Source organism: Oxyura jamaicensis, chromosome 1 (assembly GCF_011077185.1).
Source record: "Oxyura jamaicensis isolate SHBP4307 breed ruddy duck chromosome 1, BPBGC_Ojam_1.0, whole genome shotgun sequence".
NCBI lineage: Eukaryota > Metazoa > Chordata > Aves > Anseriformes > Anatidae > Oxyura > Oxyura jamaicensis.
The window spans coordinates 53011133-53032179 of NC_048893.1; the positions used below are offsets into that span (position 1 = coordinate 53011133).

Genomic DNA, 21047 nt, shown 5'->3' on the forward strand with positions numbered 1-21047 from the left:
CGTGCTCCACTTTGTGCCCGCTGCCTCTTTTGTCCTGGCAGTTGGCACTGCTGAACAGAGCCCGGCGCCGTCCTCTTTGCACCTTCAGGTCTTCAAAGGGCTGGCCCCAAAGTGCCGGGAGCAGTTGTTCTGCGGGCATACGATGACTGCTGGGGTCTCATCTTCAGAAAAATGCCTGGGGAGGCCTTGGTGGGGGCCGCTGCCACGGGACTGGCTGTCCTCAGCTCTTCTGCTCAGCCCTGCCAGCCTGCCCACCCACAACACATGCAAAAACAGAGATAAATGCTTTTATTCACCCTTTAGAACCTATCTTTGTCTTTTTTAGGCTGAGGTGAACTGTGTCAGGAGGGACAGCTCCCACTTAGCCAGCTCTGCTGGAGTGGGAGAAAGTCACAGGAACCAAAGGCTGGTGTGTATAGGGTATTTGTCTTCCATGTGGTTGATAAGTGAAATTCTCTTTGCTAGAACTCTAAAGCCTGTGAAGAGCTACCATCCTGGAAGAGACATTTGTATGATTTATATGATTTTATATGGAAGATACATTTATATTATTTTTTGCCCCAGGAAGTGGTGGAGTCACCGTCTGTCACGGTGTTCAAGAAGCACCTGGACAAGGTGCTGTGAGATAGGATTTAGTAGCTCAGTGGGTAGCATTGGTAATAGGAGGACAGTTGGACCAGATGATCTTGTAGGTCCTTTCCAACCTCGTGTTTCTGTGATTCTGTGATTACAAGAGTCTTCCAGGTGTGTGACTGGCATGTCCTCAAGTGCATGACGACAGGTAGACGGGCTGCAGCACCAGGGTGCTGGGCAAAGAGCACGTTTCTCCGGGTGAATCCAGGCTGAAGGGGCTCCAGCACAAGAAACTTGCAGTTTCAGTCGTGTAGCAGCGCAGTTGTGGTGAGGGCATGAGTGTTAAGTAGTCTTGACTTCCAGCAGTCACTTGATACTCTTTTAATGACATCTTTGTGGCAAATATATTAGATTCAGATGCACTTCAGAAATAATTGCCAGTTAATTAACCTCATTCTATGGAATGATGGGTTTTGCTGCAGGGGATCCTGCCAGAGGATTCCAGCTCCCTTTTCCTGTAAATCCTTTGTCTATTGTTACATCTCTTTCTTCCACACATGCAAAGATTTCAGATCCTTTCCTTTCACACAAGACTCACAGATACTCAGCCATTCAAGCAGAGTTAGGTACGGAGGCAGAATTGCTTTTTAAAGGCTATATTCGTGAAAGATAGAAGAAAATGCTAAATTTAGAATCTCAGTCTACACACAATTTTTCACATGTTTAGCTTTATGCATAAGCTTGGTTTTACCAATGTCATTTGAAGTATTCCCGTGGGTAAAGCTGTGAGTGGGTACAAATAATTTTAGTAATGGAGCTCGAGTCTGCATTAAAATTAAAAGTAGGATGGATGGATTTAGTGCTAATGAAGATACGTTTTCTTACCAGGATCAAGGAGAATTCCTGGTGCTGCAGGAATCTGCTTAGAACAGCATTGTGTGTGCTGCTGAAAAGCAACAGGCAAGTTTATCTGCTTTAAAACACGATGTCACTTTTTCAGCATTGCAGCAAAAGCTTATGCTTATTTAATGACATTCAAGGTTGCAGTCATGCACCTTGATGAGCACAGGCAGACCCTGTCCTTGCACAGAACACCACTGAAATCAGCAAGGCTTCAGATGTGCTCAGAGACTGCCAGCGCGTATCGCATTGCAGGACTGGGGGTTTAGGAGTCATTTTTATCTTCTTATGTCCGCGAGTCTTTCTGAGACTAGCAAGAGTAGAGTCTGCATGTGTCTGTGATAAGGCAGAATATGATCTCAAGGAGTAAAACAACTTTCCTAAAGGTACAAGATAGAAAAGCTGCCATTTTCCTTGTTTGTACAATGACTAGTCACCTCTTTGTAGTTGTATGCCCTGTTCCTAGTTTAAATGTCTGACTTCAGCTCTCATAGTCACTGATCACTGACATTCCATTTTTTTCTTTATTATTCTTTTTTTTTTTTTTTCTTCCTCATTTGGGCTGTAAAACAGACCTGGTGCAAAACTTTTTCTGTTGGTGAAAATACTTGTGCCAGCTTCAGGATATTCCTGTGGTTCTGTCACTGAGCCTCTGCCCTAAGATTGAGCAAGGCGCTTAACTACTTGGTCTGCAAAAGCTGCTTACAATGCTAAATGCATGTTTGTCCATCCTTTTGCAATCTTCCAAAGGAAAGTGCTACTGAAGCTCATTTGCTGCTTTATGAATACCTGCTCGCAGAGACCAGCATCTGTAAGCAGTACTTGCTAGATGGAATACTGCACTGACAGAGCTTCTGTTGCTGTATTGATAGAGCTTATTTGTTCTTTGTTTTATTTATGCTTCCTACCTTCAGTAAATCCTTCCAGAAATTCAGCTATATACCATGCTGTATTCTCATATAGCAAAAATCTCCCCAGGATTGCGGGATATCAGTCACTGAACTCATCCGTGCACCAGTAAATGAATTGTCTGATTCAGTGACTACCAAATCTTCAGCTCTCTCTCCCGTGTTAAACTCCTGTATTCCTCATTCCTCTCTCTCTCTCTCTCTTTGTATTTATTGTTTCTCGTTATTCTCTGTTCCCAATGCCAGGTTTTATATACACAGTATTTCTGCTGCCAAGCTGTACTACTGCCTTCCTGTTTTTGCAAATGTTTTCTCTGCAGAAAAAAAGGAGAAGCACGGCCGCACTGCTGGGCTAGAGGATAAAAGATGAAGAATATTATTATTGAACAGCCTGCCCTGAGGAGCAGGGATCACAGGGCAGCCCCAGCACGGTGCTGCGGTAGACATTCAGACATCCTGCACAATGGGAGGCAATTACAGGATCGCCAGCAGAAACCGTCACATCAGTTAGTTTTTCTCTACCGATCACAAGTGAGATGTGTTTAGGGAGATTTTTTTTTTTCTGCCTTGTTTTGCTAATAATGGAGGCTGGGGCTGGAGAGGAAAGTCATGATTCTTGGCAAGGCTTGCAGCAGGTGATGTGGGAGAAATGAAGGGTCTGTGACAGAGCCAGATTGCTACACTTGCTCAGCACCTACCATGGTCAGAAAAGGATGGTGGAGGGGGTGGCATTGCAAGCTCCACCCTGAGCTCACCCCACCTACCTCTACCAACTGCAGCCCGATGCTTCCCACGGGCACAGATGCCCTAATGCTCCTGGCTGCTTTGTAGGCTGCTATTTCCAGGCAGGCTGAAAAGGCCAAGAAATAGAGAGAAAGCAATAGAGAGAACGAACACAAAGAAAGGAAGGAGAGCTGGAGACAGAGAGGAGGTAGCAATTCCTTCCCCTAGCACCTGCCAGAGAGTTGGAAAGTTACTGTGGGGAGAAAGGGGGATGGTGAGGGAATGTTTATCCCCCCAGGAGAATGAGACAAATATCACTGCGAGAGAGATTTTGTACAGACCAGCTGGAGTTTTGAGGGAGGGAAATTAGGTTGTTTCATTTGTGCTGAGGCATATGATTTTTCTGACTTCTATGATATGCTAAATAAAGCCTCATCTCCCAGAGTTCTGGGATTATGTGAACTTTTTAAAAAAACTTTATAGTAGAATTGTGTTTGTAGATGTCATGCCTGCAGGGAGAAGCTTCAAAACGTGACTCATAAGAGCTTGAAATACCAGAAAGCAATTAAAAAGATTTCGGATGATTAGAAGAAACAAACTCATAATGCTGGAGTCTTACTCATTGTAAATGCTTGTTTTTGACAATTTGGCCTCAGCAGTTTTTAACTTCTCCTGTTGCTAAGACATCTCTAAAACACTTCCACCCCAAAAGCCAGGGCTGTAGGAAGGAATGATCTTTTTTCAGAGAAAGATTAATCGAGGGGCAGGTGGGTTTATCAGCACTTTTGGGTGTACTCTTATGCGAAGCTACAGTGTGTGTGTGCTCAGCTGTACCCAAGAGGGGCCAGTTTGTAGGACTGGGTACAGCCAGCTTACCATCGTGTGTCTCTGCTTACTGTCCTCAAGCTGCACAATGGTAGGCACATTACATACCCAGGTACTCGGGTGATGGCTTCATTAAAAGGGGATGAGAAGGAAGCTTTATCTAAACATTATCACAGGATAGTATTTTGAATTTTATTTTTATCACAGAGCGAGTTGAAATGAGATCCTTTTATAAGGTTGGGCTATCTATTACTGAAACCCAGTCAGCAGTCTCTTGAGAGCTCTTGTTTCCCAGTATGTGTTTATGTTTTGAAAACGTGTACTATGCTGGACACCCAAGCAATGGTCACACAGATGAATGGAAGTAAAGACGCATCAAAATAATAAACAGATCTGCTTCCCTTGGTGTGAAAATACTCGTGTTCATCCTCTATTCTTGCATGTCCTCCATACACACCTTCTGTAACCACATCCCTTTCACAATAAGACTCCAGTTCTAATACGGTATTTCAAGCTCCTTCTCACGTTTTCCTGCTGATTAGGTAGGAGACATTTGGTGGGTGTGATTTGAAACAGGCCAAGCAAAACAAGCAACTGTTAGCTCGCTGGAAAGTCCCTCTCAATAAGGGCAATTGTTCAGGCCTCTCTCCACTGATGCCACCAATGTTCACTAAACCTGCAGGAATGTGGTATCCTGGGCTCCAGCAGGAGAAGTCCCACTCCTTGAGCTGCCCCAGGCCATGTTCCCGCTGCAGGAACCTCAGGACCCTTTGGATGCTGATTGTTGTGGCCGCACTAGATGCAGTAGGTACCCCAGGACACTGCTCTGCACCTCTACTTCCCACACAAGCCTGCAGGCTGTCCTCATGGGGACGCACAAGCCTTTCTGTTTTTGCAAATCGAGCTGGAAAAGCCATCCCTTCACAAAGAAAACCCAGACCAGTTTTTCATAGTTTGGTTATTTTGAACGTCGTAACTTTATTGAGACACCAGTAGTTACCACCTTCACTTTGTTAACCACAAATATATAGGACATTGTAAACACAGGTGCCGAGGTGGCGGGGGTCGCTGTACTGGGATTTGAGGACGGACGGGGGTGTGGGGAGGAGGGTTGAGGGGACACTCGGGCTTAGACAAGACCACTCAGGGGATCCTGTATGCGGCAGGCCATCCGTGAGTCATCATATATACGTATATATGTATAGCTTTATATTATACATCCTTTTAAATATATATATATAATATATATACTATACACAGGCAGTAATGTGTCAGGGGAAGGGGCAGGGCAGCCCAGGTGGTGTTACGGATGCCACGGAGGCAGCGGGGAGTTGTTTGGATGGATGGTTTGGACTCACTGTGCGAGGTGGCCTCGCTGGGCTCCTTGCCTTGCACCTGCTCTGAGGACCAGAGCCGAGACTCCTGTGGAGGCCATCCCGCTACGCTGCCTTCCCGGGTCCTCCCAAGTGCTCGCGAGGGTGTGGGGACACAAATGCCCTCCTCCCCTGAGGGAAACTGCCAGGAATAACGCGGAGGGGAAGGGTGTGTAATGAGGTGATGAACAGGGTGGTGGGGACAGGGGAGAACAAGGCATGGGGACATGTCCAGAGGTTGAAGCCATAGGCAGAGGTGGGGCAAAGTTTGATCATTCCTTTGCCCTTCACAGCCCCTGCTTTCATACTTGGAGGCTTTGTAAGATAAGACATCAGTGGGCCATTGCGCCCAACAGGGGATCCATAATCCTCCGTAATCCAGACAAACGGCATGGCGGGAAGAAAGCCTTCTTATCATTTTGCTTATGTAGCCTTCCCTCTGATCTCCTAATCCCGAGAGTGGGACTGATCTCACCAAAGTTTAGGATCTAAAAGGGACATGTTCCAGCCAGCTGCCCAGGCCCTGCCTACGATCACCAGAAACAGGCAGCACCTTATCAGACACGCCTAAGATAAGATAAGCGACCTCTTGGGTAGGTCCATTTCCTCGGCCACAGAGACGGCCATATGCCACTGGAAATTGCATTTTAAAGAGCTATGTGCAAACCAGACGAGTCCCACCCCCAGGTCTGTCACCACCAACCCTCCACTGTGAAGGCTCCGAGCACGTCAACCCGAGGAGAGTACGCCTTCTGCCATGAGCAAAGGCAACAGGTTGCCCAAGTATCTACTGTTCGTGTCTCCTGCCATACCAACGCCTTTGCGGTGACGCAGAGCAAGGAGGAAAGGGACAAAGAGATGGGCAGCAGCCCAGATGAAGCCACCTGGCTCACCTCCCATCAGTGCTGGCGCTGAGGGGGAGGCTTGTCCCACCTCAAACCCACTGGAGGCCATCAGATGGTTACGAGGGAGGCAAGCCAAAGACGATAAAGGAAAGCTTTCTCATGAGTCACCCCCACATGATGTTTAGCCATCTACGTAGCTCTGATGGGGGAAGGGGCATGGAAGATAGACACATGCTACACCATAAAACAGGTCCCTGGGTAAACCACCCCAACGTATGGCCTATACTTCTCGGGCATCTGGTCCCTCGCCCCCTCCCTGATGAGATGAGACAGGTAATGGGCAATTCCTTCCAGAAAGGGTGACATATTTTTATGCTGAGGGTTGATTATTTATAGCCACCGCCTCCTCCTCCTCATGGCTTCCCCCACACGCCCAAAATGAAAGCACGAAGGATGACACGGATGAGTCTGGGTGAGTACAACTATTTTTTCTCCTCCTCCACCTCGTTATTCTTTCATTCCATTCCCCCATTAGGAGAGATGGACTGGAGGGAGCTCCCCCCACAGCCACAGTCATAACAAATCTCTCTCAATAAAGTAACCCCCTCCCAAGCCTAAATATTAGGCTGATCCCACAGAAAATAAAAGAAGCCTGAAGGGCTTCCCTCTGAAAAATACCCCTCCTATGTACACTATTGCTTTCACTCGCAGCCACAGAGCACAGGACGTTTGCCCAGGCCCTCCTTGTGTGTCTACAGTGCTGGTTGGTCCCCCTTTCCCGTCATCAGCAACCACCAGCAAGGGAGGGCAAGCCATGGGGATAGCAGCCAGCAGCACAAGTCTGCAAGTGACAGGCTTGCCTCTCACCCCTGCGGCAGTCTAGCAGCTCCTGAAAGCTGGTAGGAGCAGGTAGAAATCGTGCCCAAATGCAATGGAGAACAACTGTTCCCCCTTCCCTCTTTGGGTCTGCAACTCAACATTGTCTACCCCTTCTCTACTGCTGTGGGGCAGCTGGAGAGTAGTGCTAAGAGGACTGGTGATGTGTGTGAAAGAAGGCTCAGTGTCCTCCAGATGAGATGTTTGCAGAACCACAGGCCATGCCTGTGTCCCATCCTTTTGGCTCCAAGGGATGCTACAGAGAATGGGCCAAATGCTCAGGTGAAGCACCTGTGGATGCTAGATCTGCTCCTGATCTCTGCTGCTTGGGTCAATGTTGCATGGACCACAGTGGCTGCTCAGGGGATAGAGCTCCTCAAGACATACCCCACTGCTTGTGCTCTGAGAGGTCTGTGCAGAAAATTGCCCATCTGGCTATTGCTCAGTTATTTCCCTTTAGGCACAGACATTAATTTTATCCCGGAATAAATAGTGTGCTTCCGGAGCTGTGTCTTGACTTGAAGCAAAATTATGAGGACTGTGGAGTAATGTCCATACGAGCTCTATCCGAGAGGCACTACTGCCACCTAGGTGAGGCTTTGAAGACATACCAGATGCTGCAGAAGGAGCACTAAGGTATAATATATGCAAAAGACAGCAGGACCAGCATTCAGAGCCCAGTCTGGCACAAACCAACTTTGCAAGGATGGAGGAAATTCTCCCCTTGCTGTGCTGACCGCCCCATCCGAGTGGAAGACAAAGCCCAGCTATAGACTCTCCACTGCTCGGCGGCCCCACGGTGTGACAGCAGCCACGTATCTTTCTAGGAGGTCCTGCTCCATTCCCATGTGCTCCAGGTGGTGCCAGCGAGAGGCTCTGCACTCTGCTACCAGAGGAAGGGAGGAGGACGCAGCAGCACCCAGGGAATGAAACTGGCCTTCTTCTCCTCCTCCTGCCCAGGTGAAACGGCAAACAGACAGGGGAAACACACCTCCATCTTAACCCAAAGGGAAGGAGCTCTCATGGCACTGCCCCTCTGCTCTGCTCTCTCAAGCCCCTTGCTTTCATCTACAGCGAAATCTACAAAAAGCTGTGGTTTTTGATTGTACCTGCAAATATTCCTCTTTCCCTTCCCCTGTTCTCTCTTTGCGCTCCCTCCCCTCTCCCGCTTCTCCCCAAACCCTCTCAAAATAAAGCATATCCCCACTCACACGGAAGGGCACCCTCGCCCCCCCCGGCAGCCCCCCCCCCACCCTCGCATGCCGGCATGCCAGCTCTCAGCCTGCCCCCCTTCCACCCTCCCCTCCCTGAGCCAACAGGCCCTTGGGCCCAAATCGGACGCTCCCGCATCTCCTGCAGCATGGAGCAACATCGCCTCGCCTAGGAACGCCTCTTCCCTTCCACCTCCAGCATCCTTCCCCCCTGCCCCACCGACGGAGGGAGAGGAGGGAAGGGGGGACCTCCCTCGGTGACAGATTTTGGGACATGTTGATGCTGGCCAGTAGTTCTGGGGGGAGGAGAGGGAAGAGGCGATGGAGAAGCCTTTTTCTTTTTTCTTTTTAAAAACAATAAATAAAAACAGATGACCCCGAAGGCTGGAGCATAGCTGAGAGCCACCTCTTGTGCCACTACGCACATGTCTGGTTTGTGCCTCGGCTTGCTGCCGGCAGTGGGAAAGGGGGCAGAAGGGAAAGGGGACGGGGAAGGGGCATCGGCGGCTCAGTAGTTCTGCGTTTGGTACCCCTGTGTCTCGGTGTCGAAAGCATCTGCCGGAGGAGGCTGCTGGTACGTCCCCACCGCGTCCGTAGCATCCTCCTCGTTGGTGTAGGGAGCGTAAGGCATGCCGGAGTCCTGGCTGGGGTCCATGTAGTCCTGGGAGAAGAGGGCCGAGTCGGCGCCCAGCCGGAAGCGCTGATACGCCAGGAATGCCTGGCCCACCTTCAGGGGGGGGACGGGAAGAGACGGGAAGCAGAGAGGGGACGGGAGAAAGAGAAAGGGGAACGTACCGAGAGAGAGAAACAAACAAAAGGAGGGTTAGTAGTGGTTACGGGTTAGTGTGCGAAGCCCGTCCAGGTTCAGGCTGCCCTGCAGGAAGCACCAGCTCCGTGGCAAGGAGAAGAGGGACAAGCTGCAACGGGGTGGCCAGCAGGGAGCCTGGGCATGGGGCTCAGCATTGCAGACCCCAGCAGGCACAGCTCGCCTTCCCAGAGCATCCCCGACAGAGGTGAGCGGTCTGGCAGGTCACAAACTGCCCCACGGGGGAGAGTTTGGGGAATGAGGGCTGGGAGGAATGGAGAAGATACAGTGGTGGGGCAGAAGGCATCTCCTGGCTGAAATATTAGGTCTGAGCAGTCATCAAAAGAAAGGCACAAGTGTTACACAGCATTAGTTAGGGTGAGGGAGAGAAGGGGCAGAGGAGGAACACGCCAACGCCCATGATCAGGGCGTTGGAGCCAACTGCTCGACAGCCTCCTTCATCTGCAGCCCTTGTCCCTACCCCCATGCTCGCCACCAGTGAGGGGCATTATGGCAGCAAGGACGGGGAGTTGGGGAACAGCGTGTTGTATTCCTCCTGAAAAGTAATGTCTCTGAGTCGCCGGAAACCCAGAAAGGTGAGGAAGCCCTGTGAGGAGAGAGAGAGGTGTGGGGAGGAGAATCAGTAAGAAAGAACAAACCAGAGCATTTGACTGAAATTAAGGAAAACAAAACAAAACAAAACGGGAAAAAAAAAAAAAAAAACAAGGACCTGGGGAAGAGGATGCCTTTAGCCACTCACAGCCCATGCATTGGGGAAGACCCTGCAGCAGGTGGGAACATCCAAAAGGGTCCTGGAGGACCCCTTGCATGAGCCTTGGTTCCCATCACACTTTGTGCTGGAGCTCGAGGGACACTGCTGCTTGCCTTTAGCAGCATTCAAGCAAGGGTCTTGGCTTGCAGGGGGGGGTCATGCTGTTGCCCCTGGCCCCTGCTGCCACCTTGGCTGGTGCTCAGTGTTTGGCAGCCCCCCTCCCTTTCTAACAACTTCGTTGCCTTTCGGCACCCTTCCTACCTGCCCTTGCCCAACACAGGAGATAAAGCTACGAGGACTTGGTTCTTTCAGAGATGGGATGAAAGTTGCAGGGGGTATTTATATTGCACACCACTGTCTTCCCAGCAAACAGGGAAGAAGGAATTGCCAGGAAAGGGAAGTCTAGAAAGCCTGCATTGTCATCTGAAAAAGCCATTCCCAAGCGGAGATGCAGTCATGGGTGCAGCCTGCTTCACTAGAGCTGGGAGGGATGCGTGCAGCCTCTTGTGGCCACCAAGGGCTTTTCATGTGATGGGGGCAAAGCAGGGAGAGCGGTGAACCCCTGTTCTGGAGCTCCCTTCTCTGCTTAGCATTGATGAGCTTAAAGTGCAGTTAAAATCTTTTCACGTACAGGGAAATGATGCCTGGGGAGGCTGGCTTGCACAAGGTCATTCTGGAGGTTTGTCAAGGACACTCTTGACTGGAGTCTGTGTGAAGTCTCCTTCCACATACGTTCTGGTGTCCTTGCTTCCCAGGTGTATTGGGTTTACGTGGCAAGGGTTTGGTAGCGGGGGGGCTGCAGGGGTGGCCTCTGTGAGCAGAGCCCAGCAGAGCCCATGTCAGAGCAGAGCCAGCTCCAGCCAGCTCTGCAAAGTACCCACTGCTGGCCAGAGCTGAGCCAGAGAGAGATGCTGGTTGGGCCTCTGGGAGAGCAGATTTAAGGAAGGGGAAACAAAACAAAACAAAACAAAAAAACCTGCTGTGAGACAGCAGCTGGGAGAGAGGGATGAGAAATGTGAGAGAAGCAGCCCTGCAGCCCCCCAGGTCAGTGCAGCAGAAGGGCAGAGATGCTCCAGGCAGGCAGCAGCAGCTCCCCTGTGGCCTGTGGAGAGACCCCTGGTGGAGCAGGCTGTCCCCCTGCAGCCCATGGGTCCCACATGGAGCAGATCTCCACGCTGCAGCCCGTGGAGGAGCCCCCCGTGGAGCAGGTGGATGTGGCCTGGAGGAGGCTGCGGCCCATGGAGAGCCCCCGCAGGAGCAGGCCCCGGGCCGGAGCTGCAGCCCGTGGAGAGGAGCCCATGCAGGAGCAGGGGTCTGGGGGGAGCTGCCGCCCGTGGGGGACCCGTGCTGGAGCAGTTTGCTCCTGGGGGATGGACCCCGTGGTACAGAGCCGTGTGGGAGCAGTTCTTGAAGAGCTGCTGCCCGTGGGCAGCCCCCGCAGGCTCAGTTGGGGAAGGACGGCATCCCGTGGGAGGGACCCCACGGGGAGCAGGGGCAGGGAGGGACCATGGAGGAGTGGCAGAGACGAAGCGTCAGGGACTGACCACAGCCCTCATTCCCCATTCCCTGCACCACTCAGAGGGAGGACGTAGAAGACTGTGCATTGGGGGAAAGTGTTTTGAGTTTGCTTCTAGTTCTCACTGCTCTAGCTTGTTAGCAATAGGTAATAAATTACATTAATCTTCCCATGCTGAGTCTGTCTTGCCCATGACAGCAAATGGTGAGTGATCTCCCTGTCCTTATCTCAACCCATGAGCCCTTTCCCATCATATTTTCTGCCACTGTTCTTTTTGGGACGGGGAGTGATAGAGCAGCATGGTAGAGCCTAGTTGCCCATCAGTGTGAAACCACCACACCAGGTTTCCCTCTCAGCCACCTCTCCTCCTTCTTTTCCTTCTCTGAAGCCATGTGAACTGGGATCCCAGAGTGAGTCAGTCTTAGCCAGTCACCTCCCGATCCCCCCAAGCTAACACACAGCAGAGGACACTTGCTCCGATGTCATGGCTTCTCTACTCACCCAGGTGAAGATGGAGAAGAAGGAGAACGTGATGGCTGCTCGGGCTGCATCCCCTCCCTCGTTCATTGGGTTGTCCTCTTCTTTTGAAGCTTGCCACTGGTTGGTCAGAAAGCAGAAGCCAACGAACCACAGGAATGCCCAGAAGGCTGGGATGGACCGCCACCAGCATGCCAAAGGGGAAGGGGAGAGAGATCAAGAAGGCACGTATGAGCACAACGCAAACACATCGCGTTTTCTGGAAACTGCAACCCAACGAGAGCCACCAGTGCACTGCAAGCTGTGCCAAATGCTGTCAGTGCAGGCTTTCTAAGCCCAAGTGAGTAGGTTCACTGACAGCTAAACCATCAAGGTGACGATAGGTGCCTGCAGAAAGTACCTCAGGGGAGTCAGTGGGAGGAGGTTTTGTTTGCTTGTGCTTGGATTGATCACAGGACCTGCATTTGGCTCTCAGTACAAGAGCAATCACCACTGCTTCACAACCCTGTCCTGCAAGGACAAGTGAAGAGCAGCTCCCTCCAAGGGAGCTGCAGGAGGAGCAGCCAGCCTGCAGTTGCACAACGACTGGCCTTTGCTTAGGTCAGCAGCGATGAAAGCCCTTATCCTGAGGAAAGGTGCTGAGATACCATCAATATCCTGCATCCCTGGGAAAGGGAGCTGGGCATCCAGGTTGGCATCTGGTGGGGAGGAGCAGGACTCGCCCTCTCTCCAGGAGTAACCAGATGACCGGCAGCCATGGAAATGGGCATTTGGAAGTGGCAACCAAGCAGTGCTTCATCTGTCCCCTTCTCTGCACCATTACCTGTGTGTGGGACTGCTAGGCTAAATGTGAACAGACTTGCAAGCCACAAGTCCTCAAAACGTTCAGATGTCTGCATGAAATCCTCAACTTTTTATTATTATTTTTTAATGTTAAAATATATATGGTTCAAACACCTGGAGCTGGAGAAGAAGGAAGCACCACCTCCAGAGCCACCAGCGCTTGGCCTTAGTAAGCACAAGCATGCGGGGAGACGAGACCTGCTGATCCCAAAGGACTCCCTCAGCTATTCCTACGGAGAAGAGCAGAGGCAGTGGCCAGCGCTCTCCGCGGAGGAGAGCAGCACTGTGCCAGCCAGCCAGGAAGCTCACCCGAGACACCGATGTCCGAGAGCACTGCCTTCTTGCGGTCCTTGACGCTGCTGATCTGCGGGAAGTAGGCATCCAGAGCCAGGTAGAGAAGGCAGCTGAGGAAGGCGAGGACACCCACGGTAATGCCATAGTTGCAGGCGTTGCGGTTGCGGTTGAAAATGCAGTGCTCCTGCGAATCGTCCATGCGGTTCACGTACCCTTCATTGACAATGGAGCCAAACACCACGATGGAGAACACCTGGGGGAGAAGGAGGTGGGAGGCACATCAGGGCAAGCCCCCTCTGGACCAGCACCGGGGAGCTCCCACAAGCGCGGCCACCCTCCGCTGAAATCTCTCCGTGCCAAGCTCCCATCCCACAGCCTCGCCTGGACTGTGGCCCTGGGGAGTTGTATTTTATTTCAGAGGATTAGCTTAAAATAGGGCACTTCTGGATGCCTTTTTTTTTTTTTTTCCATCCGTTTGATCCAAACTGATGTAAAGAGGAGGGGTGGCTTCCCATGGACACATGGGGAGGTGACGTGGAGTGTAAATTCGGATAAGGCTTTGGCGCAGGCGCCTGCGTGCAAGAGCTACCAGCAGCAGCAATCTGCTTACATTGCACTTTTTCTCCTACCCACTCCTTTCCCTTCTAGGAAGTCATTGTTTCCACCACGCATTTGTTCTCCAATTTTATCCATGAAGCTACTGAGCTCTTTTCCCCATTCTCCCTCCCACAGCCTCCGCTCCTCCTGCTGACCTGCTGGGCCCCACCCCCTTGCACATCTTCTGTCCCTCTGCTTGGGCTTTTTTATTTCTTTTTAAAAGCATTTTATCACCTCTTACAGCCATTTAGAAGACCTAACGGGATGGGTAGCTTCCCTCCTTCTCCCCTCTTCCCATTGCTGTTGCTCTGCCTGCTCCCACGCCCTGGGTCGCTGACACCATCCACTTTTGCCTGCTCCATCTCTCAGCTCACCACGTCCCCCCCCCTGCCCAACCCATTTACTGCCAGGATCTGCTTTTCCAGGATTTCTGACTCTTGCACTCGCTGTCACCGTGGCTAACGCCAAAAGCTGATCACAGCTGCAGGAGAAGGGCCCCCATCAGCACTCCCTACCCGCCACTGCAGCCGCGCGTTATTTTAAACCAGGCAGAATTAAGGATGAGGCCAGGTAGAAAGGCCCTAATCCGCAGCTGCCAGTCTAATCTTCGCTCACCGACTTAGCCTTTGTCACCTGCCGCAAGGCCAGCCCTCTTTGACACAGCAGGGAGGTATTTACGGCAGCCCCAGACCTTCATCTCAGCTGAACAGCAGCCGCAGGAGAAGGAGAGGAAGATGAAGGTGGCACTTGCAGGTTTTTCTTTGCAGGGTGTCTGGAGACCTTTAGTGGATGCCCCAGTCCCACAGTCCAAACCTCTGCTGTTTGACCGAGAGCATCAAGAGCCAGAGCAACGCTGACAGCCCTCAACGGTGCCCACATTCAGCTGCCAAGCTCTAACCCGTATCTACTGACACCAGTATAATTTTTCACTCAGAGACTCATAATTTGGTCCCGTGCGTGTTGCTGACGTTGGGCGTGTTTTTGCCTCGCTACTGCCATCTCACAAAGCCAGGAGATGGTGCTCCTAAGCAGTGGGACCGCATGCTTTCTCTGAAAGTTGGCAAGAGATTTTAAAGACAGGAGATAAAACAGCTGATTTCTGCTCCTCCTCCTCCTTCTTGAAAATCAAAATGGATCACACTTTGCTCAAATTGCCCATGAAAAACACAAGCCCGTAAAAATCTCTTATGCCCAAAGCAAAGGTCTGGTCTTGGAGATTTCAGTCTGAAAGGTTTAGAAAGGCAGCAAGTCGCAGACAGCTACATGCAGGGTCTTTCAGCCTCCTGATATTGAGGTTACAAAGCGGGTGCCTGCTTTTCTGCAGCATTAGATGGAAAGCAGAGCTTCTCTTTGGAAACAGCTTCAAAAGAGGCTTAGCCTGGTGTTCATTTTTGTTTCAGGGCTCAATAATGGTGAAGTGTTGGCTCCCTGAGTCAGGTCAACCCTTGCAACACTCTGTGTGGAGTCTCTGCTTGCTCATTTTGGGATGAGTGAACTTCTGCAACCGCCTCTCCCCACAGACACCTCTGGTTACTCTGTTCCTACCGTGATACACGTCTTCTCCGGGCTCTTGTCTCCTGGTTTACCACCGACCTGGAAGGGCTCCCGCTGAGCACAAGCAGCAGAATAATTCCTTTTTGCATCTGTCCCTGCCTACCTGCCTACATCAGCACTTCCTAAAGAAACAGTTGAGGGCACAGGACCAGAGGGACATCCCCACCCCCCTAAATTTTCCAGCAGGAGGCTGAACTGCTGAATATTTAACCCACAGCAGCAACGCCTTGGCACAGGCGGTGGGTGGAAGCTCGCTGACTTAGCGAGGCATCTTGGAAAGACAGAGCTTTTTTTTTGTGTGTGTGTTTCCTTGATTCCGCAAGCTGCGCGTGTGCCAGGATAATCCAGGCGGCAGGTGCAGGATGAATGCCCGCCTGGATTACGAACAAAGCTCCACGAGCCTGCGAGGAGGAAGCATTTATGTTCCTGTTGTCGGCACATCTGCGCCGCTTACCGAGAAACGCCGGCCGCCTTCCTTCCCCCGCGCGCTGCGGCTCCTTGGTATCTGCAGAACCGAAGCACCCCCATTTCGCGCGGCGAGTCCCCAGTGCACAACGAGACAGACTACGAGAATGCTCCAAAATACACGTACAGCTGGGAAGTGGCTTGCGGGAGGCTGCTGCAAAGCCCTGCATCCCGATATCCCCCCCCAGCAGCACGGTGCTCTTGTTGGGGACCTCTCCCCTGCTCTGCAGAGGGAGATAACTAAGCTCCTTTCCTATGCGTGGTCGTGAAAACCAGGCAGGCGTTTTTTCTTTTGGAGTGGCCTCATTTCCTCAGCGAGGCTGCTCAAGAAACTTGACGGGGCTTAAAGTAACCAGATTTTTAGGTTGGGCAGGTTTCCGTAGGCCTCCGGGAGCAACACTAACCGGGCAGGTGTGGCATCTCTTCGTGGGGCACGTTCATGGCATAAGCAGAAATATATTCAGCTGTTGGCTAGAAAAAGGGGCAGAAAAGAGCACTTAGAGGGGATCTGGGCAGCCTGCCTGCTGCCGGGACCCTGCTCTCACTGCTCCTTTGACAGCACATCAGCACGGGCTGCTGCAGTTACTTCCCTAGGCTTGTGTTAACCAAAGGACCCAGGGGCACCTGGCGAAGCCCAGAGCCAGGCACTTTGCAAAGCTGACATAGAGGAACTCACTGAAAGACACCAAAAAAAAAAAAAAAAGAATTTAATGCTAGGGCACTGCGGGACGAGACGGGGGGAGGCTGAGAGTTTTCCTGCCCTGGGTTTCCCAAGGGCTGTTACAAGGGTGTGAAGGCTTACAGCGGGAAAAAAGTGCCGAGCAGACAGAAAACTGCATCCCACCATGAAAGACCTCTTTTTTCTCCCACCAGAGATCTGCTCGGGCCAGGCACAAACTCCTGAGCATCATGTGAGGTCTCCAGCACGCTGCCCATCCCCAGCCCCGGGCATCATGTGATGGGCCTCGGGCTCTGTGTTAGGATTTTCCTGCACCTCCTCCCAGGAATTGGTCACAACTCCTTCCCTAAAATCCCCACGAGGGCCGTATCAGGGACGAGGCTGCTTTGGCTTGCGGCAGTGCCCTCCGGCCACAGGCTCTGCTGCCCTGCCTGCTTCCTCTCCCCCTCCCCAGCCCCCCGTTTTATTCTATTAGGGAGAGGAAACAGTTTGGGGACATAATATTGCTTGCGGGACTTCAAATCAAATCCATCTCGGGCAGAACGAGGCAATAACCTCTCCTGTGCCTGATCTGGCAGCAACCAGGAATAAATCTACTGAAAAACGCGAGGACAAGGGAGATACCAAATGCCGGGCTGGCAGAGATGAGGGGGTTTGCATTTTCGTGCAGCCGCGGTTTCTGGAAAGCTTTGGAGAGCCCTGCACAGCCGTGGATTGTTATTACCATCATCATCATCATTAAATCTCCTTGTATTTAGCTCATTTTGAAGAAAACACACGCGGCTTTTGGTAGGCGTGGGACCAGCAGCTTGGAAGCAGAAGGCCTCTGTTTATCCCCCGCAGCTGGCACCGCACGGACAGCGGTGTCCTGACGAGCCCTGACCCTGGGGCATCCCCCCCGTGTTGGCAGGGGGGGGCTCAGCCCTCGATTCCTCCAAAATGGGTGGCGTTGACCCCCAGCCCCTTTCCCTGGCCGCCAGCCATGTGGCACCAGCTACCCGGGGCTGAGCTGGAGCAGGTGATGCGGGGAGGAGGAGAGGCTCCACATCCCAAATTCCTGCATCCTTAATTCCTGCCGTGGGATCGGGAGCAGGCTCTCCTCCCCAGCCAGCTCTTTTTCATGCCCGGTTTGGCAGCAATTAACCCTTCTGCTGCCCATGTTTGGGAGCCCGTGGCTGCTGGGAAGCCCTGGGGGCAGCGGATGGCGAGGGAGGAAGAGGTTTCCTGGGAGCACTGTGGGAAGCTCCATCCTGTTTTATGCTTTTCCCATGGTCAAGCAGCAGCTTCTGTCCCATTGCTCCTAGTGACAGCTCCCTTGGGCCATACCCTGCCTTCTCCAGGCTGGCACCCAGGTCCTTCCATGCTTTCCGGACTGCCCCCACATCGCCAAGTGGCTGCTCAGCGAAGTGACCCCAAATCACACCATTCTCCATCAGGAAAAGTTCTCTTTTATTCAGGGCTTTTTTTTTTTTTTTTTTGCTCGTATTTCAACATTGCCTTCGGTCCCTCTGTGCTGCTTCTCAGATTTGTATCTGCAGATGCCATTAACGGGTGATTTGTTCCTGCTCCAAGGTCTTTCCTGGAAATGTCACGCTGGGCACAGCACAACCTGCTGCGCCCAGCCCCGAAGCACGCCAGGGCTGTGCGCGTCCACCGCCTGCCTTCTCCCACCAAGAGCGACCCCCAGAAGCCCCAGTGACGCTGAAAAGAGGTCCCACACAAAGGGGACCTCGTGAGGAACCGTGCCCGGAGCTTGACTCAAAGCAGAAGCCGCGCTGCTTTCATCGTGTGCCAACACCATGCAGCCACAGACCGTGGTGGCCAAAACCCACATGAAGGAGAGGAGGCAGAGGGCATGAGCTGCTGCAGACCCTCGGAGCCAGGAACAACCTTCAGTGGCAGGGACAACCTCATGACTCCAAAGATGCTTCACCCCCCCAAAGCACCAAAGTAACCTGAGCTGGCGGGCGGACGCCCCAGAATCGCTAACCTCCTCCCACAGTTTAGCATCCTCCTTTCCAAACCCACCCCACCTCTTCCTCGGCGAGGGGCGACGTAAATAACCCGCTGCCAGCCCGCCCGCTCCTGACCTCGCGGCCCTTCGCTGCCGCTGCCTGAATCGGGCTGCAAGCTCCGTGGGCAAGAGCCAGCCTCGCTGCCCGCTGGTAAAATGCCACACGCACTTGGGTGTCGTAACCGTCTGCTGAAACACGGCGCGGCCCCAGCACAAGGTCATTGCCTCGGGAAGCAACCCGAAGATGTTCTGCTCTTAATTAAAGCCCGTCACATGCAGCTGGCCAAAAGGAGTCTCCGGCTAGCCACGGGGATGGGTCTGCAAGGCCGCGAGCGGGCGAAAGGCACGTGAGATCTGAGGAGGCATCAGAGCGTTTCCATTAGGTCCTGGGGTGGGAAGGGAGGACTCCTGGCAGAGCACGGCGAGGACGAGCCCTTCGTCGACAGAAGGGTTCGGCTGGCGGGGCCCGGCAATACGCAGGCTAAGTGCGGATGCGCTCGCCGCCTGTAAATGCACCCAGGGGAGAACAGCAGGGAGGGAGAAGCAGCATTTAAACCGAAGGGCATAAGAGCACGGAAAGAAACGGGTAAAAACAAACAAACAAACAAAAAAAAACAACAGCTGCGAATAGATTTGCCCTGATGGCCCTGAGCATCTCAGCATCTGAAGTCTCTCCCAGAGGGAGCAAGAAGGGCGAAACAACCACGAACCATTCTTTTTTTTTTTTTTTGATTTATGGAAATTGTGACAGCCTGAGATGGGACTTCGACACCCATCAGGACCCTTCTGGGACTCAAGTCTGGGGGGAAAAAAATAATCATGACTAAATATTTGGGGGCAGCTTGTGGCTCCCTGGCTGTGGGGAGGGAGAGGTGCTCCGGAGGAGAGGCCAGGCCAAGCAGGTGGAAAAGCACAGGCAGGAACCTGTTGTTGGGGCAAAAAAAGGTGAACGCCGGGTCCCTTGCTGACCTGCAGCAGCTCCAGCTCCTGCAACAGGACACGAGTTCCCACAGCCCCGTACAGGTCCATCCCACAGCACCTGGGGTAAAGCCCAGCCTGTCCTCTGTCAAGGTCAGACCCACAGCGATGGGGAAACACCGCGGGGTGCCAGGGAGAGGCTGGTCCCCGGACCTGCTCCTTGCTGGGGGGACCTGGGAGCACGGGGCTGAGCTCAGAGGGTGACCCGACAGCACCTGGGACACTCTGGAGCAGCGCAGGTGCACCCCCAAAAATACATCCGTATTTCCTGCTCTCTCTCTGCTTCACCTTTGGGAAGCCAGAACCCTGCAGTGCTCGAATGAAGTCACGAAGGAGGGAAAAAAAAAAAGGAAAGGAAAAAGAAGAAGGCAGAGAGGGAGACAGAGGGAATTCTGTCACAGAGATTAGAAGCAGGCGAGCCTTTGTAGGTCACCCCGCGTCCACCACCCTCGGGCAGGCACGCTGCCTCTGCTCTGCCCGCTCGGGGAAGGGGGTCGCGCGTCCCCCTCGCCCAGCAGCGGCACAGCGGTCACATTGCTGGCTGTAAACAAGCCCGGACAGACAGATGGACGGACGGACAGACCACCACCCCCAGCGTTAATCACATCCCCAGCCATCTAGCAGCTCTCCAGCCACCCTCGAGTCACGTCACCCACAGACCAGGCCCCCGCGGATGGAGGGACGGCACCCCCCCGCGGCCACCTTCCCTTGAGTCCCCCGTTCCCCTCGCGCCGCTTATTGCATTTTATTTTATCTTCTCATTTCAGGCAGCTCGCGCCTCCCCCTCCGGTGCGCATGTGTCCCCCGGCCCTCCCTCCTCTGCTCCCGGCCCAGACCTCAATCTCTCCCGCGCCGCCTGCCCGCCGCAGCTCGCTCCCTTAATCCCAATGACCTTCTTGCGGGGACGCGCCGGCGTAGGGTGGGATGGGGGGAAAAACGCTGCGGGGAAAAGCAGCTGGGGAGGGGTGGGAGGAAGAAGAGGAAGCGCAGAGCCCCCCCCGGCGGCCCCCCGGCAGCCCGCCCAAGCCCCGTACACCCTGCGGCATCACCCCAGGGACGAACCCCCCCAGCAGAGCGCTCTCCCCCCGTGCGGCCCTATATCCGGGATGCGTGTTGGGCTGCGTGCACGCACCTCTGTGGATGTACGTGCGTGGATGCGTTATATGTGGAAACACGGGCACAGGAGGTGGGCTCCAACATGCGCACCCCTGGACGTGTGTGCACGGCTACGCGTGCACGGAGGCGCAGCAATGTGCACCCACGGAGGTGCAGGCAGCCTACAGCGACCCTGTGCCACAACGCATGTAACTCTCCGAGCCGGAGCAGTGCAAAACGTTATGCAATATGCATCCCGTGCAGCCATTTAAGAGATCTAACACATGAGAAGGTATGGAGAGAGAATGAGGGTGTGTGGATATCTATAGATGTATTTATATAGGCATGGATGTGCTGGGGGAGGCGAGGACCGTGCCGGCTGCCAGCCCTGCAGCCGCGGGGGCCGCCCCCGAGCCCGTCCCGTTCCCGTCCCGTTCCCGACCCGGTGCAGCCCCGTGCCCGTCCCGCTCCCGTCCCGGCCTCACCCAGGAGAGGAGCCGCAGCAGGGTGTGCGGCTGCCGGAGGAAGGCCTGCGGGTCGAAGGCGCCGCCGGCTTTCCCCGCTCCGAAGGCGCCCCCGTCCATGGCGGGGCCGCGCCGAGCCGTGCCGAGCCGTGCCGAGCCGGGCAGCGCCGCGCCTGGCAGCCCGGCGGCCGCGGACGCGAGCCGTGCGCGTTCACGCCGACACCGCCGCCGCGGGGGCGCGCCGCGCGGGAGCGCGCCCC

At 53.5% G+C, this 21047-nt stretch overlaps 1 protein-coding gene across 2 annotated transcripts; it reads right to left on the bottom strand.

Moving 5' to 3' along the window:
- Positions 1 to 8579: 8579 nt before the first annotated feature.
- Positions 8580 to 20981, bottom strand: SYNGR1 (synaptogyrin 1). 2 transcript variants are annotated; one of them, XM_035338942.1, is made up of 4 exons: positions 20809 to 20979; positions 12957 to 13194; positions 11829 to 11974; positions 8580 to 8961 (listed from the first exon to the last, which is right to left on the bottom strand). In XM_035338942.1, exons 1-4 carry the CDS (start codon positions 20905 to 20907, stop codon positions 8743 to 8745), a joined length of 702 nt encoding a protein of 233 aa, XP_035194833.1. In that variant the 5' UTR covers positions 20908 to 20979; the 3' UTR covers positions 8580 to 8742. The 2 variants fall into 2 exon arrangements, with proteins under 2 accessions (XP_035194833.1, XP_035194841.1); XM_035338950.1 differs by having other exon boundaries at positions 8819 to 9646; positions 20809 to 20981.
- Positions 20982 to 21047: the final 66 nt, after the last annotated feature.

Excerpts from the sequence above, each read along its gene's own strand:
- SYNGR1 (XM_035338942.1), bottom strand. The coding sequence starts at position 20,907 with ATGGACGGGGGCGCCTTCGGAGCGGGGAAAGCCGGCGGCGCCTTCGAC. Across the intron at positions 13,195-20,808 it reads TGCTGCGGCTCCTCTCCTGG|GTGTTCTCCATCGTGGTGTT; the intron begins GTGAGGCCGGGA and ends CTTCTCCCCCAG. Across the intron at positions 11,975-12,956 it reads CTCGGACATCGGTGTCTCGG|CCTTCTGGGCATTCCTGTGG; the intron begins GTGAGCTTCCTG and ends GGTCCATCCCAG.